Source organism: Haliotis rubra, unplaced genomic scaffold (genome assembly GCF_003918875.1).
Source record: "Haliotis rubra isolate DU_JTF1 unplaced genomic scaffold, ASM391887v1 Scf503, whole genome shotgun sequence".
Lineage (NCBI taxonomy): Eukaryota > Metazoa > Mollusca > Gastropoda > Lepetellida > Haliotidae > Haliotis > Haliotis rubra.
The window spans coordinates 565,309-583,278 of NW_025767195.1; the positions used below are offsets into that span (position 1 = coordinate 565,309).

At 37.6% G+C, this 17,970-nt stretch overlaps 1 protein-coding gene and 1 long non-coding RNA gene across 2 annotated transcripts; one reads left to right on the top strand and one right to left on the bottom strand.

Moving 5' to 3' along the window:
- Nucleotides 1–1,147: 1,147 nt before the first annotated feature.
- LOC124291965 (neurofilament heavy polypeptide-like) lies at nt 1,148–17,154 on the top strand. The gene is made up of 5 exons (XM_046729049.1): nt 1,148–1,196; nt 2,299–2,389; nt 15,408–15,696; nt 16,395–16,982; nt 17,086–17,154. The coding sequence occupies exons 1-5, from the start codon at nt 1,148–1,150 to the stop codon at nt 17,152–17,154; spliced, it is 1,086 nt and encodes a 361-aa protein (XP_046585005.1).
- Nucleotides 17,155–17,158: 4 nt separating this feature from the next.
- LOC124291960 lies at nt 17,159–17,958 on the bottom strand. Its single transcript, XR_006902330.1, has 3 exons — nt 17,943–17,958; nt 17,477–17,777; nt 17,159–17,405 (listed from the first exon to the last, which is right to left on the bottom strand). It is a non-coding gene; the product is annotated as an uncharacterized LOC124291960 (long non-coding RNA).
- Between the last annotated feature and the right edge of the window lie 12 nt (nt 17,959–17,970).

Genomic DNA, 17,970 nt, shown 5'->3' on the forward strand with positions numbered 1-17,970 from the left:
ACTTGACATTAAGTTTTTAGTGCACAGAAATAAAACATTTATGATAACTGTAAAATCAAATGTGATGAAGTAACTGAGCAATGTGTATATATTTCAATGCTTATCAATTTACATTTTCATATCAGTTAATAGACTTCAATTGCGATAAATTAAATTAAGATGGCTATTGAATGTCAGTCAGTTACTATTAATTCCATTCCTTATTCTTGGAATAATAATTGCAGTTAACAGTAGTTTTGGTACATCAGAACTCATAATGAAAAGCTGGCAGTACTTGTATTCCAGAAATGTAAGTGACTGCTCAAAATTAGTTCTACACTTCTTCTTCGTCCCACTAAGCCCTAAACTGGAATACGTTTACAGGATACTTTAATGAGCTAGCAAATAAAAAAATTATAATATATTGTCATGCAATCTACATTTACATAATGCATATTTTAGTTACGTAAACAGTCCTACAAGCTCAGATCTAGTATGAGACATTGGGCTCGGAAAAGAATCATTTAAAAATATTTTCAGACTTTACATAGTTTCTAAAAAATATTAAAACCAATATCATTAATGTTAACTGAAAACCCGAAACTGACAAAGCAGTACCTATTTCGGTATTTTGACATGCTCTGAGCTCTCTCAGACTCAGTCTCTGACCGGATTGTTTTTCTTTCATCGAACCAGTTCGTGTGCCGTTTGTAGATCATTGGCAAGCTTTGGCAGTGAAAATATCAATCACCAGTTTGTCACTTTTCTACATTTAACTAGTTGTATTTATCGGTGGATGTTTCATTTCAGAAGAAAAGAAACACCGTGAAGAAAGTACGACAGCCGACGAATCTTCAGCAGACGAAACGCATTTGGCAGGTAAACCGGAAGTAGTCCCTCCGGATGTGACGTCGAAAGAGGTCAAGGCCGTTGGGAACGCACCTGCCGCGTCTGAGACAGCCATGGGCAGAAAGCGGGGTATATCAAAATCTTCAGACAAAAGTAAGCATATTACACTTGAAGTACATTTGACTGTCTAGCAACAAGTAGCAATAGCATGTACGTGCTGTATCTTCCTTCTTTGAAGTGGTCGGTTTGTGCCTGTGTTTGACTTGCTTGTGTCACGTGTTTATGTGCTAGACAATAACTGGAGCCCCCTTCGTGCATAATGGCCGATCGCTATTTGCTCGTCAAAGTTGTCAGTCATGACCGTGACAGTAAGCACTCTTCCAGGGACCTATTTATGAAGTTATTAAATTTGAGGACCAAGTACTGGTTGTTCTTAGGTCTATTAAAGTTGATGGTCGGTGTATAATTTTCACATATATGCCTTTGTGAAATAGTGCGAACGTTGCATGTCTGAGAATTTGGAAGAATGTTCGTCATCCATTCCAACATGACAAACCCGTACATTCAAATTTGGCATCTGATATTTAATAGGTGCCTTTGTTGGCAAAACTGAATTACTTTAAATATTACTTTAGTAATAATTTCGCGATTTAGTCGTCGTGACGTGAACTAATGTTCGTCATGTTATCGGCTAGAAATGTGCAACCAATTGGCCATTTTATTTTCTTAACTGAGACCGTTAAAGTGGACATGGAAAATAATTATTGTCTGATCTTGCTCATTTTAAATTAGCTTCAATCTTTTTTCCTCCGGACACTTCATATTGCACAAAATGAAATAAATGAAAATAATAAGCATGCAAATAAATACCCATCTTCTAGTTTGAGATAGTCGTCAGTTTCACATTACTTGAACAGGGAAAGAAAAGTCTTGAAATATTCAAGTCATAATCATTCAGGGATTTATCTGACACATACATTTTTGTATATGTATATAATGTATAGAAGTGATGTAAAAAAAACCCACCCCATTGAGTCCCAAGAGACAGTGATGTTCATTGTACTGAATTCTTGAAAAGAAATATAACATAATTTCTGTCATTCTTACAGTACAGTGCATTACACTATTTCACAGGAATGTTGCTTTTCCTGTAAGGACCCTTGAAGTTTGCAATTTGGGGAAATTGGAAATGGAATTTTTCAAAGTACATATTTAGTCTTGTGATGCTGTACTGTTTTTTTCTAGCCTATTAATGCTTTTTTATACAAGGAGTGAAACAGCAGTACAAACAGTAAAGTTGTTACATATTTAGGTTTTTGTCTTCATGTTCTTGCAACTTTTAATGCCAATCAAAGACTTGAAGTTAATATCTGGAAGTAAGTACTGCCCTCTTAGCAGTAATAGAAGAAATACATATAATTTACTAAATTGGTAGAATGTCAAACAGTAAATTTACAACTTGTTTTGCAGATGAAAAGGCTCTTAAAGTACAGAAAGATGCAGATTCCAATGGGAAGAATGCTGAAGCGAAAAAGGTGCGAAAGTCTCGATCAACATCCAGGTCAGGATCTGAAGAAAGATCCAGATCGCGATCAAGATCATTATCTTCTAGGTAAAATGCTTTGACAACACATTCTCTGGAATCACTTATGTACTGAAAGCATGCTACAAATCATTAAGTAAAGGATTCATCCAATATGTTCACAAAATGTAAAACTTGAGTTCCGACATCTGATTTGCCCTGTATCTAATATGCTTTAGACATTGGTGCCTTTTACTGTATATTTTAACCAGAATTTTTTTTAAAGACATTTTACAATCAACCACTTTTTTTCATTGATAATCACCATGAAAACCTAACTTGTCACCGTCAGGCTAATATGTGCAAGGACCAAAGTTGCTCTTTGGATTTTGAATGTTCAGAGGAAAGAAAGGCCTTGATTTATGATTTGTATCATGCATTTATATGACGGTAAACCTGTCAAAGCCATGGAGATTTTCACTTTGTTAACAACCTGGTGCATTTTATTTTTGTATTTCAAGCTCTGGATAGAATGTGTAGCATAACCATTGGAAAATCCAGTTGGATGGTGTATTTTTTGGGCAGACATTTTCTCTTGTGGATGGGATATGTGGATCTTTGGGTTAACTAGTGAAAAAAAGAAGCTAAATTTATTTCCTGTTTTATTTTAGTGCCTCCACATTCTATAATGATTTGCATCTGTATTGCTGGCAAAAGATGGTCGAGGAATGAATCAAATTAAATTGGATTAAGACTCAGCCTATAGATGCCCTTGACCCTGAGTAAACATAAAACTTTGGTCACATATAACAATTATTTGAAATATTAGTTCAGAAAACAACTTTCAGAAATCTGTTTTCACATAGTGCTTCTGCTTTTAAGTTGGTTATGCTGTCTTCTATTTTGAGCTACAATTAGAGATAGCATAAGTGGCTTATGGGTGCTGAATGGTTTGGATTCAACTTACTGCTCATGACAACAAACAACAGTTTGATATCTAACCCATATAGGTCAGTTTGGTTTCTTCTAAACATGTGCTTAAAGTTAAGTTTACTGTTACTGCTCCATTTACATATTTTGCCAAAAACATTTTGGATTATAACTGGTATAAAGTTGCAATAATTGGTAGCTATTTCACTTGTTTAAACAAGCAGAATGCTTCTTTTGTGTTGTAATTGTGAATTTCAAAGTGAACTGATTTTCATTGCATGTGACATTTTGCATATGCCCTGATTTAAACTGGCTTGAATATTTAATCACACAAAACTGAAGCAATTTTGTAGTTTTCAAGTGACATAAATTGTTTTTACGAGCATCAGGGCTGGCTATCAATATAGCCCATAGGGATGGATAATCGTCAACTAAATATTTATCGATTGTCTGTAAATATTGAAGTAACTTTGAGCAAAAATTCCTCAAAAGTCACTGGTGCAGGGGCTACCGGCAAAGCAGCCCATGATGAAGACCTAACTTTGTATATTTTTCTTTGAAGGGCATTTAGAAGTGGAATGCATAAGAAAAGCAAGATTTATGGATGGTCAACTTCTTTATTATGAATAACAATAAAGAAGTTGACATCTACAAATCATGCTTTTCTTTTGAAAATATTTTACGAAATTAAAACTTTCATCATAATGGTTCATGTAAGATTTTATTGACCACATATTTCATATCAATAAACATTGATAATTCTTCCCAATATTTCTGACTATCAATCTTCTTCGCCAGCCCTAACATGCACATTCATATATATTTTTTGTTGCTTCTATTAAACATGCTTGTGGGAAAAAAATAACTTTCATATTCAAGCATAGACTTCCGTTAATCTTAATGCTACAATTAGTTTCTTGAACATGTCCCGGGGAAAAACGTGTTACAAAAAAAGAAATGCCAAATCCAAGTATATTTTGATTACATTTACTAGATGCTTCCATTTGTGTGTTACCATGTTACCATTTCACTTGTGTTTACTAGTCTGTTATTGATGTTTTTGTCATTTAACGGTTCCAAATGTTCAAGATGCTTTGATGTTTGGTAAGAACTTAGTTTGGTTCTAAGCGTGTTGCACAATCTTATTTGATTATTGTTCTTAGAGGTAGTTCTTACTGCAGTTAAGAAGCATTTGTTGTTTAATAATGATTTAGAAAACAGTTCCCTTGAAAGTGTGCCAATGTCCTATTCCATTGACTTATCTATATATTTTTAGGCCAGTGTTTTCTTTAATCGAGACAGTCCATTTTGTTCCACAGGTCTGTTTAGATCCTTTTTAAATATACATGGAGAAGAACATTGGCTTATGATAATCTGTCGATTTCATTATCTTAGTTGTATTAATCTGACAGGACTCTGTTGTGCATTGCAGTTTTGTTTACATCTTGTGAATATTGTCATTTGGTCAGAAATAGTTGGTTTGACTAATTAGCAGTGTTTCATTGGTTTATGAATGATACAAGAACAAGAGAAAGACTGCCGGGTGTTCCCGACAAGATTCAGTCCTGTATGTGTTTCTCCAATTTTCCATGAATGGCTCATTAGTCACACTGACTATCTTTGACAAACCAAATCATTGATATAAATATTTGATCATGCATTGTGTAAAATATTCATCCTTGAAAACTGGACTCAGTTGCTTGAAATCAGCAGTCATTGTACATGGCCCATTTTGCTTTCTAGCATCACTTGTAGCTGACTTTGTAATCTTCACTTTCACCTGAAGGCATTTCGCTGTTTGTCCTCATGTACTAGATATGTAGTCAGCCATCTTAGTATCATCATTGTCATAAATTTGGAATTCACAGAATAAATTTATTCAATGCTATATTTGGACTGTTTGTTTTCCTTTCATTGTTGGAAGTGAATCCAATCGGCACAACTTTCTCTTGTTCTTGTCGGTGTACTGGTGTTCTTGATAGTTGGTTAAAGTTAAACTTGTCTCATAATGGGGTTAAATTCTGGTTTAACATGTCCCAATCTAAATCATGTGAAAACAAACTGAATGAATCTAGATGTCGCGGGTATTGCCGGTAAGTTGTTTCCTTTTGTTCTGAAAAGCACTACAGTACTATATTTGCTTCTTTTTGGGGATTGTTGCTAACAAGCGTTTTACCCACTGAGAACACTCCATTCACAAACTGAATGATGTTCCCTGAAGATATACTTTGTGATTAGATTTGGCTGAGGCATTTGTCAAGTTTGTTACACCTCCAGTGTAAGTGATGGCATCTCCATGGGTTGGCAGCCAAGCTGACAGAAGTTGTCATCACCCTTGGCACCATGGCATCCAGCCAGAACATTTCCATTGGGTTGAAGAAGTTCCTTTGTGGATATTATCATGCAGACACAACCAGTAATTCTTTGTCCATGGAGCCTCAGAGTGTTGTGCTTGGGACAGTTGTCCCTTGTCTACGCTGCAGAGGTATAAATTTGGACATTTGCTGGACAACAGGGTTCTGTAAAATGACGGATAGATTTGGTTCATAGCATTGGCATACCATCCGCCTTCACCAGAAACACAGCTGAAGCAAATGTACAACACATGACATAATGACCGGTTTACATTTCACGAGTTGACGGGAACAAAGAAGTCATTAGTAATTTATAAAATGGTGATTTCAGCCTGAAAGATTTTTCTCTGTTTTGCTATTTCTATAATCTGTGGACCACATAATAGATAAATATTTATCCTGTTGTGATAGTGAAGATAACCTCCCATTCAGGTCGCGTTGTTCTAGCACAAATCTCTTCTTTGAAACAGGTGGTGATTGGATAAGTATAGTGATACGTCATTAATTCACCCAGTCACTGAAAGGGAAGGAATGACACGCTCCGGCTTGAAACCACTGGAAATGTTTGTCAAACTAACTGCACTGACCAGCCCTTGTATTGTGTACCCCTACCATGCCTTCCCAACTAGTTATACTCATGAAACATACACACACCTCATCAATAGTCAAAATTTGGTAAAAAGATATCCACACCTAGAGAATTAACTTCAGCCTAAACATTGCAGGATATATTTTGTGTTAATCATTATTAAATACTAGCTGGTGTGTGGTCAGTTTGGTTTCAGACACTGGTCTGAAGCCAGAGTCAAGTAAAATTTCACCTGGTCTAGAAGATCAAGTGTACTACATGCACTAACACTATTAAGATCTAGAAGATCAAGTGTACTACATGCACTAACACTATTAAGATCTACTGAAATAATGCCAGAATACAATTTCAGGTAGTAGACTGAACAAGTTTGGCTTACTGTGTGCTTTGTTTCTGGAAGTCCGTGCACATTTGTCTTTTCGAGCAGAACTCTAAAACCGTTCAATAACCAACTGCATACATGGATTGGTTGTTGTTGATTGGAATCACCCTCCTTATTTGGTAGGTTTATGATGGCAGCCAGTCAACAGGCAAGGGATATTGACAACAGCAGCGATCCATCCTGACCAAGTAATCAAGGCACTGGTGCCTTTTTAGTTTGGAATTCTGAATAAAATATTTTTGGCATTTCCATGGCAACAAGTTTGACTGAAATTGGTGATAGTGCTGCTTTCTGGAGCAGAACTTTAAAATCAATACTCTCCTTCCCTTTTCTATATGACTAAATATTTCTATATACACACCTAAATATTTGACCAGACATAATGATGGAGTATTTTGCCATTGCGGGGGATATTGATGACTTTGTCTTCTTGTTATTAATAAACTGGTTTTTGCACAAGTCATGATATAACCACTGTAAGGGACAATAAGTACTTGTTGACTCAAGATCCTAGTTACACTGCCAATAGGGGGATGTAGGGTAGGCGAGTGGTTAACATTCGCTCGTCACGCTGAAGACCCAGGTTCAATTCCCCATATGTGTACAATGAGTGAAGCCCATTTCCGGTGTCCCCTGGCCGTGATATTGCTGGAATATTGCTGGAATATTGCTAAAAGCGGAGTAAAACACTCTCACTCACAATAGCCCTTACAATAGTAGTATGCTCTGGGGTATACTGGTGTGGAGAGAACATATGTCTGTATACCAAATCTCTAGAACACCTCGGATCAGATCTCATGTTAATGCCCACATCACTGAATTGTTGAATATTTCTCTATTTTGACTGCATTGTGCATCTTGTCATCCAAGAAACCAGATTTTCTTCGTCAAGCATATGGACAGATTTTTCAGTGATGATTTATCAACACCATTGTTTGTGATGCACCGAAAAACATGGCACTTGAACGTGTGGATGGCTGTGATCAGCATGGTCACCAAGTCACCTTGGTCTCTAGTCTCTTTAGCCTTTTCCGTCTCTGCCAAACCCAGTCCTTAGTGTGGTCTGAAAAAAAATTATTTTTATTTTTTTCAAGTGTCTGGTGCAGTGGCACAATGCCCATATGGGAATCTGTTTTTTAAAACCATGAAGCCTTGATACCACTGAAAAGAAATAATTTACCTGTGCATCTAACATTGGTTAGGTAACTGATTATTTGTTCTGTTTTTCTTCACAATTTGTTAGTTTCCAATCAGTGCTATCATGAAACAGACAGCATGTAAACAAAGGGGTATAATTTAGAGTTTCCAGTGCATTAACTGGCCCATAGGGGTTGGCCACAAAAAAAATATACCTATGCAAAGTGGTCCAATAAAAAGTGTAGGATATATCATTAATCAATAGTGAATAACTTCACTGGCAGCCATCTTTTGATGACATTTGTCCCCCATTAGTGTAGAGGATAGAAATGCTATTGGATCAGTGTAAATAGCTCTATTTGATCTGTTTAAATCGAGTTTACACACCCTGAAAGTGTTCTTACACAAACAACTTTTTTGTTTAAATGGCTTGACCTATTATCAGAATCGAGGATAAAATCATCTTCTATATGAAAATATATGTTACGTTGTCCTGTATGCATTTTAAGATCCTTAAAAGTGTCAGTTTATTAACATAATGGCGTAGCCTAGTGAAGGAAACGTTCGCTCTTCACGGAATCCCTGTATGTTATTCTCCACAAGACGAGATACAGTAATTATATGAGAGCAGGGCTCCAGATAAGGACCATATCGGCGTAGGTACTGATAAGAAATATGCATGATACAGGAGATACGCACCACAGCAATGGTGTACAGTCTTAGAGTCATTTACAGATGTATTTATATAAAACATATCAATCTGATGTCAAGCAGTGTCCCATATTTAATTTACATGAGCGACACATTGGGGTTTCCCTTGTCATGTTTTGGGAATCCCCGTTGCTAAGGAAACCGTGTACCGCAGCGAATCATCTCGGTTAAATTTGATTGGTCAGTATTGTGCATGTGTATGTAAACATGGTGGCACAGAAACAAATTACAAGTTTCTTTCAGAAAATTTAAACAAGACTGTTCCTCGATGACTTGTAAACGGTCAAGTAACCAAATTGCTGTACGCATAATGAACAAACTGCTTATTATTATTATCACTCATTCGTCTTGTAGTCTCAGTCTATTAAATTCCATTCTGTACTCGAAATGTACTCTTAAGTTTTTCCAGTACTCCTGTATTGAAAAAATAAGGAGTACATACTCCTGATGTTGAAAAATTATCTGGAGCCCTGTGAGTTGTGCCCAAAATGTTAAGTGTGATACAAAGTTTGGTCATCTACCCATGCTCCAGACTGACCATTTTAAATAATGAAAATGATTGCTTTCGATGTGATAGTGAACTGATTTTGGTGAGTTTGTTTGGGTGATATATTGCAATGCAGATAATGATATATAGTGTTTCTGTCTTGACCATCTCGATTATGTACAAACCTCTGCCATATAACTGGAATATTGCTGAGTGCTAAACTAACTCATCCATTGTACTTGTGTGAGACAAACTCATGGTGTCCTGTCGTGATGGAATATTGCTGAAGTGGCAGAGACCATACACACTTCGTAGTTATGTGCTGAGTATTGAGTCCGTATGACGCAACCGCTCTACACTGATCGTTCAACCTAATCATGTACACATTTTTGTCAGTTGAATTATTCATCTGCTTAGGTGTGGGGCTTGCCTATGATATAACACGCATGACTGTGCACAGCCATATTGGCATTCATTAGCTGTTCTCAGTTTCTGAGCCTATGGAGCATTGGATTTACATTAAATTACTAATTTTTGTACCTGTTTTGCAAAATTGCATATCAGCATGTTGGCTGAACCTCTAAACCTTGAATATTTCTTGTTGAAGTTTACTGTACAGATGAGTTTAGTGGTAAATTGGTGCCTTCTGATGATTTAGGTGTTTTACAATACCGAAGAGCTTTAGTTTTGTGGTCACTTACAGGTACAGAATGTCAGTGAACCGAGAGTCAGTTGTAAGTAGTTCTGGCTATTGATATAGAACTGTAATGGTGAACTATATGTCAAACGTTTATTGATAAATATCTGAGAAGTAACTTTAAGCAGAAAGGTCTGAAAGGAATCATCATATTTCACATTTATGCATGGACTAGGAAGAAAACTGTCCAGAACATAATTTAGAAGCAGTCCAGCTTTGTTTATTGTTCGAGTAAATTCACACAATTTTTCATAGTTTATATATAATAATATCGACAATTTCTTTTCGAAAATGGTAGATAATTCTTCCCATGGTCAATATTTTCGATTATCAATCTTTTTAGCCAACCCTACTTATAAGTAGCCAAACTCCAGGAACTTTTAAAACTAGTGAACAGCATATGAATGTTTTGTCTTCACTGAACTGAAGGTATCTAATGGCAATGAGGGGCAGTGGGGTAGCCTAGTGGTTAAAGCATTCGCTCGTCATGCCAAAGACCTGGGTTTGATTCCCCTAATGGTTACAATATGTGAAGCCCATTTCAGGGGTCCCTGTCAGAATATTGCTAAAATCGACATAAAACTTAAGTTCACTCACACACTCACTCACTCACTCACTCACTCAGTGACAATGAGTGAAGAGACAGTTATGAGTCATGGGGGTATGTCATCTTATGATGACATTTGTTCAAGTTGTTAGTTTGTGAACAGATTTGAATTTTGGTGGAATATTGCTAAAAGGGGAGTAAAACTAAACTAACACACTCACTCACTTAGTATTTGTGCCGACTCATGGAAAATATTTTCATAAAACTGCATTGTCACTCTTCGGTCATTTATTCTTCCAGCTTGAATATTTCCAACTTATTGTCTGTTTTAGATACTATCCATTTTTAACACGTGTAACAAGATTAGCAAGATGAAGGTACTTTGTTCGGGTGAATGTATGTGTAGTAATATAAAGTAGGTCCTCAGAGGGCATGGTGTTCATCTCTTTGTAGCCGCTCTCACACTTTACTCAGGCGTGGGCATAAAAACACACATGACCCAGTTATAGACTGGTAAGTTCACTGGCAATGTTAACTGCTGAATGGTGACTGGAGATATTTCCATGCAGTGACTGCTGTTCTATCAGTAAACATGTTCAGCCAGCCGAACATATGTGTGTACACCTGCTGTGAGGGAAACAGGAACAATCTTTTATGTTGAAAGTGAAAGAAATTTACATTTAGTAATGACATCGTTTGTATTCTTGTAATGGATTTGAATTTGGCAGCCCATTGCTTATGATATTAAAAGAACCAAGTTACCAGCTTGAGAGGAAAAATGCTGGAATGGAGTGCACCCTGTTTGCTTGGACTAGTTACGCTGTTCTGTGAGTATGTTCACCAATGAATAGACAAGGGGTGTGCAGAGTATGACATGTATTGTATGTGATTCTGTGTCAAGACACATGTCAGTTTCCTGTTTCAATTCTAAAGTGCAAAACATGCAACCACATGCACACACACCTATGTTAAATAGCGGTAATGTTGATATAATAATATGAGCGGAAACAAAGTTTGATTATTATTTTTTATGCATAACTTGACACAAATACATGCTTATTCCACCAAACACATTCATACAGCTGCACAATGGTAACAGATTTGGTGGTACCCTCCTCTGAGCAATTTATGCTGGAGACATTGCTGTTTTTAATTTCAAAAATTGAATGATGCATCATCCATTTTTTCATGAAATCTGAAACAAAAGTTTAGTTGTTTTTCTTCGCCATGTGAACTGCTACAAATCTGTATTTTCTTTTCTCCTTAAATAAACTAAATCTAAATCACCAATCATGTCTGATACTATTTCCCTTCCCTTCAGATGATTAACATGTAAATAATTTAGTGTATCCTTTTGAGGAACAAGGTTCCAAACACCTGCTGGTATATTAGATCATTATTGAAGTTCTTATTTTCTGGGACTTAAATGAATTTAGTATCATACATGTTTGGGCCGTAAAGATTTGCCAATGTTATTTATTGACCAAATATTGATATGTATAATCATTAGATTACCATTATTATCACGAAATATTTATGACTTTGTATTCAAAGTTATTAGTTGTCAATGTTACTACTCACCTTGAATTAACTCTATAAATATAACTGCTAAAAATGCATTCAAACCCCCATTCTGCATGGCTGTAATTTCTTTCTTTTTTCCCCAAGAAAATGTGTATCCTGTAACATATAAAGACAAAATGTCTTTTAATGTAGAAAATTGCACATCCCTACATTGTTTTAAGGATCATTTAAAGGCCAAGTATTCATAGACCCATTACTTATTTTGCCATCAGTCGTTTCTTATTATCAAAAGATTTGTAAGAAGATGAATACCAGTATGTCAGCAAGCATAGGTAAACACTGTAACTGTTCTATGCATCAGCACAACTTTGTGAATATTTGTTGCCATTGCACACTTTCTCACCCATATTCACAACTAGGAGGTGACACAACACTAAAAATACAAAAGATAGCAAGAAGAACATCCGGCTGGGTAATCCATCTCGGTTTCAAGGTTACCTGATAATACAGAAGAGAAATTCCACCAGCTTTGTTGAATTCTAAACAGAAAAAACCCAACCAGTTTTAACATATCAACCAGGTCCAGTTATACATACCGGTATATAGCTATAGGGGTGATGGGGGTAGCCTAGTGGTTGAAGCGTTCGCTTGTCATGCCGAAGACCCGGGTTTGATTCACCACATGGGTACAATGTGTGAAGCCCATTTCTGGTGCCCCTGCCTTCATATTGCTGTAATGTTGCTAACAGTGGTGTATAACCACACTCACTCACTATATATATAGCTATATCAGTGTATGTCTAGATTTCTGACGGACGGTCTAAATTTACAGCTAGCCAGCCCAATGGTCTGGTAACAATTTTAAATGTTCCATACATCTGAGTAAATTCACCATATTTGGTCTGGTTAAATCCAATTTGTCTGGCTGGATATTTGGCTTCTTTCATACACTGGCTCATTCTCTTCCCACAGAGGTTACTTGTCATATCTTCCTACGAACCTCTGTTCTAATATGGCCCTTTCATGGTGCGAGTGTTCATGATTCGTGATTGGTTGCAATCAGATTTAGTTGTGCAATCAGCGACGTTGTTTCAAAAGTGATCATTCGCAAGGCCTCGGTAATTTCCGTATGTCTCCAGAAAACTAAACCTCTTCCCCAGCGAGATGTGCAAACGTTTCTTCTAGACAGAACTCAGTCATGTTATGGCGGCTCAATGGCGTCTCCATCGCCCTCGTTGACAACGGACATGCTAGCCATTAAACGTCTTGTGTGTAACATCAACACCAGTCCCTGGCAGAGGAGGGATATATGTGGCCCCACATTTGCTTGTGTTAGTCAAGTTGAATCTAAGTCAATGTAACACGTGTTCTGATTGGATAGAAAGAAGGGAGATCATTCGTGTTGCGATCTTTTACCGCTAGGGGATTTTACGAGAACCGGGAAATATGGCCGTATTACAACAGGTTACGTAGGAAGATATGACAAGTAACCTCTGTGGGAAGAGAATGACACTGGCTATATATATATTATATCATTCTGATAAAGAGACAGCTATGAGATATGAATTACTTGTGAATTTGTAAGGAAAAAATATAGATCAACCTGATGGGACTGATAGTTCGTAAATAGTTCTTGCTGATACTATACCTGGCACTTCCAGGTATACATACAATCACATGATCAGAGACTTGTTAAATAAATGATACATGACACTTTAACTAGTTTCATGCATTAGAAATATTTCAAGTTCACAACACAAAAAGAATGCATCAAAGTTTACCTTAGAATCGAATAAAATAACAAATATGCCAACTATATATAAAAGATCATGTAAAGAGCACAAATTTATGTATATCCACTTGATCTTAAACATTTGTTACTTCATTTTTGACACAAAATAGACAAGGGAAGAATAGAACATTTATTTTCACACAAAACACTCCATAAGAAACCAGAGCTGTAGTCCCATAGATCTAGCCTAGATATGTAGCCTGGGTTTCGTGTGTAGCCACCATACAGGCTGAATGAGTCGAGATTCATTCCCATGGTTTTAAGTCTTGTCCCTGAGTTTTCAAAACCGCTGTGATTTTCACTGCTTTGGTAGAAAATACTTGTCACGAACTTGTGAATAACGTTGGTTCAATGCCACTGAACACAATTTCAGTTTTATCACAACCTTTCTGCCTGATTTGGGAGAATAGCTAAAGGTTTCGTGGATTTTAAGAATCCCATGAGCATAGGTATATGGTGTTCACAAACCACAATTATGTTTTACCCTGCCCTACAACAAGGCTACAGATGACACCAAATACTATTTTCATGGCTGGGGTGTAGCTAGCATTATGTTGCATCAGGGACCAAGGTTTTACCTTGCTACAACAAGGCTACAGATGACACCAAATACTATTTTCATGGCTGGGGTGTAGCTAGCATTATGTTTCATCAGGGACCAAGGTTTTACCCTGCCCTACAACAAGGCTACAGATGACACCAAATGCTATTTTCATGGCTGGGGCGTAGCTAGCATTATGTTTCTTCAGGGACCAAGGTTTTACCCTGCCCTACAACAAGGCTACAGATGACACCAAATACTATTTTCATGGCTGGGGCGTAGCTAGCATTATGTTTCTTCAGGGACCAAGGTTTTACCTTGCCCTACAACAAGGCTACAGATGACACCAAATACTATTTTCATGGCTGGGGCGTAGCTAGCATTATGTTTCTTCAGGGACCAAGGTTTTACCTGTCCTATAACAAGGCTACAGATGACACCAAATACTATTTTCATGGCTGGGGCGTAGCTAGCATTATGAAAAAAGCCTGGGCTTACACTTGAATGTTGCTCAAAAAGTTGGACAAGCACTCAATACTATCTAAATATAAGGCTTGGCAACCTGTCTGGCCTACATGAAAAAATTGGCTATCAAAACTTTTATCATTCTTGTCAAGAGTGTGGTGCTGTAAATATGATTTGATAATTTCTTGGGAAACTCTTTGTAATATGTTTGCATCCATTTTGTATGTTAGGGCGCACTGGATGCACATTTCTGCAGCACAATAAAACCCTTATCTTGGACCACTTGATCCGAGAACCATTGTGATATAACCTCTGTAATTGAAATGTTAGAAACAGGCATTAACCCATTTCCACTGTCACAATATCTAACTTGAGTTATTGTGAAAAGTTAGTTTACCTGACATAATTCAGTGTAATGTTACTTTATGGTATCTAGTCATTCCCTTTGATGATGAATGAAGGCCCTTCACTGATGACTGTCAGCTCTGTCAAGTGATCTCTTGTGCAAAGAAGTATGCACTCACTTACCCTGGAATTAATTACTGAAACTCTATTATCTAATTGAAATACCAGTAACTACTGGTAGTAATGGTTTACCATGTTATAAAACTTCATATCCACTGATGCATACTTTTCATTTCAAAGAAATAGTTTGGATAATCTTAGTTTCATTCATTTCTGTGTACCGTATAGTTATGTATATAAATACATCAAGGCAACCTTGACGCAAGTCTGAGACATCAAGGCAATCAAGTCTGAGACATCAAAGCAACCCTGACTCAAGTCTGAGACATCAACCTTGACCCTAGTCTGAGACATCAAAGCAACCCTGACCCAAGTCTGAGACATCAAGGCAACCTTGATGCAAGTCTAAGATTAATGTTGTTGTTGTTTCTTGCAGTCCTCCAAGAAAACGTGGAGGTCGTAAACGTCAAACAAAGAAGGCAGACTCACCACCTTCCAAGTCCCTGACCAGGTCATCCCTGCGTCGCGCTCATAAGAAATCTCCCACCCCATCGCCATCACCATCAGCATCATCAGCTTCAGAAGAGTCCTCACCAGAGGAGACTCCAGTCAGAAGCAGCAGAGGCAAAGGTCGTGGAAGGGGAAGAGGTAAAGGTCGTACAAGCAAGAGAGGAAGGACAAGGACAGTCTCAGGTTCAAGGTCACCATCTCCTTCCCCTTCAAAGGTAATGAGCACCAGTATATCTAAAGTATCAAATGTTATTTTTTAGGTTTTGTCATGTGAAGTGATCCGTTCAGAGACAGATGGAGAAATCAAATTTTGAGCTACAAAGAAATTAAATCAAAACAATTCAGAGTTAATGAATAAGGGGCAGATAATGTTTAATTCCTATATGTAAGTTGGTCAGTGGAAGATCTTCCTTAAAGGTGTTTTCTTTACTGAAGAGCATGAGAATCGCTGCACTTGTACTTAAAGTGTGATAGAATGTTTTTGTTTTATACAGTAAGTAAATGTGTGAGCACTGTCAGCAGGGCAGAACATGCCCAGCCATTTTGTGACCAAATGGTGTCATCTCTAATTCAATTGATCTATTCATATAATTTTCAATGGCTTTTCGCCATACATGCCCCACACACTCTGTTGGTTAATTGAGACTGGGTGATCTCTGTCATTGGCATTCTTTGTTATGCTACATGCTTTGATCTTTGTCGTCAAGATCGCATAAAATGTATGTTAAGAATAAGTAACACCATGTTAAATCAAGACTGATAATGACTTACATGACTTTTCAATGCCAAGGGCCACTACCCCAATGAGAGAAATGAAAAATATACCTGAATCAGAATGAACCAAAAAAAATTAACAAACTGTAATATTTTGACATTCTTGCCAATATTGTCATTGCTAGATTTTTTATTGCAGGAGAAAGCTGAAGTGGTAGCTGAAAAGGAAACGCCCCTTGAGACAGAAACTAAGAGACCTCGTAGAGGCAGTAGTCGCAAGGCTGCTGTGGCAGCAGCAGTAGCTGTTGCTGCGATAGCAGTTGAGGAACCAGCCAGGGAAGAGCCCATACCTCCCCCGGAAAAGTCTGATAAACCAGTCCCCAAAGCAAAAGAAGATCCCCAGGAAAAGACCCCTGACAAGAAAACTGTGAAAGACAAAAAAGATGCAGAAACTGTGGAGTCCAAGAGAGAGAAAAAATCTGATCCAGTGGAAGAAAAGAGACCAATGTCTCGAAAGGACTATATCAAACGCTCCATTGCAGAACCACCTCCTCCTGAGCCAGTAAAAGTGAGTGTCACTGCCGAGTTGAAACCAGAATCTAAACCCGAGCCAAAAGCTGTGCCCCAGGATAAGAAGGAGACCGAAAATAAGGCACCTGCACCATCAGCAAAAACCAAGAAACCTGTAGATGTTGAAGCTACTACTGAAAGTAAAGGAAGTTCCGCAGATCATGAAAGAAAGGAGGAGGAGAAAGAGAAACCAAAAGAGGATGCTGCTGAGAAAGAGGTACCACAAAAGCGGAGTAGGAGATGGGGGAGGTCTTCCCAAGAATCTTCTAAGCCTGAAGTAATAGAATCCCCCAAACCATCAGAGCAAATATCTTCTGCAGAAAAAGAACAGCAGCCTGAAAAAGATGCTAGCTCTAAATCCAATACTGGACATGGTTCAAAAGGAGTAGAACATGAAACTAAAGCTCAAGAAATAAAAAGTGATGAGAAAGAGAAGGCAGGAAGGAAAAGTAGATGGGGGCAACAGAAAGATTCTCAGGCAAAGCCAGATGTAATAGACACTCCAAAGTCTGAAGAGACTCAACTCAAAGCAGAAAGTGATAAAAGGACTGACTCAAGAGGCAAAGATTCTAGTTCCACGTCTGAGAAAGATTCCAATTCAAAATCAGAGAAAGACCCAAGCTCCAAATCAGAGAAAGACCTCAGTTCCAAATCAGAAAGAGACCCTAGCTCCAAATCCGAGAAACCCCTAGCTCCAAATCAGAGAAAGACCAAAGTTCCATATTGAAGAAAGATTCCCGTTCTAAATCAGGGAAAGAGAACATTTCTATATCAGAGAAAGTGCCTAGCATTGAATCACAGGAAGAAACCACTTCTGAATCAGGCAAAGAGCCTAGTTCTACCTCTGAGAAAGAGCCCAGTTCTAAATCTGAGAAAGAACCCAGCTCTAAATCTGAGAAAGAGCCCAGCTCTAAATCTGAGAAAGAGACCAGTTCTAAATCTGAGAAAGAGCCCAGCTCTAAATCTGAGAAAGAGACCAGTTCTAAATCTGAGAAAGAGCCCAGTTCTAAATCTGAGGAGCCCAGCTCTAAATCTGAGAAAGAGACCAGTTCTAAATCTGAGAAAGAGACCAGCTCTAAATCTGAGAAAGAGACCAGCTCTAAATCTGAGAAAGAGCCTAGTTCTACCTCTGAGAAAGAGCCCAGTTCTAAATCTGAGAAAGAGACCAGCTCTAAACCTGAGAAAGAGCCTAGCTCTAAATCTGA

Excerpts from the sequence above, each read along its gene's own strand:
- LOC124291965 (XM_046729049.1), top strand. The coding sequence starts at position 1,148 with ATGGCCGATCGCTATTTGCTCGTCAAAGTTGTCAGTCATGACCGTGAC. Across the intron at positions 1,197-2,298 it reads TGTCAGTCATGACCGTGACA|ATGAAAAGGCTCTTAAAGTA; the intron begins GTAAGCACTCTT and ends CTTGTTTTGCAG. Across the intron at positions 2,390-15,407 it reads AAGTCTCGATCAACATCCAG|TCCTCCAAGAAAACGTGGAG; the intron begins GTCAGGATCTGA and ends TGTTTCTTGCAG.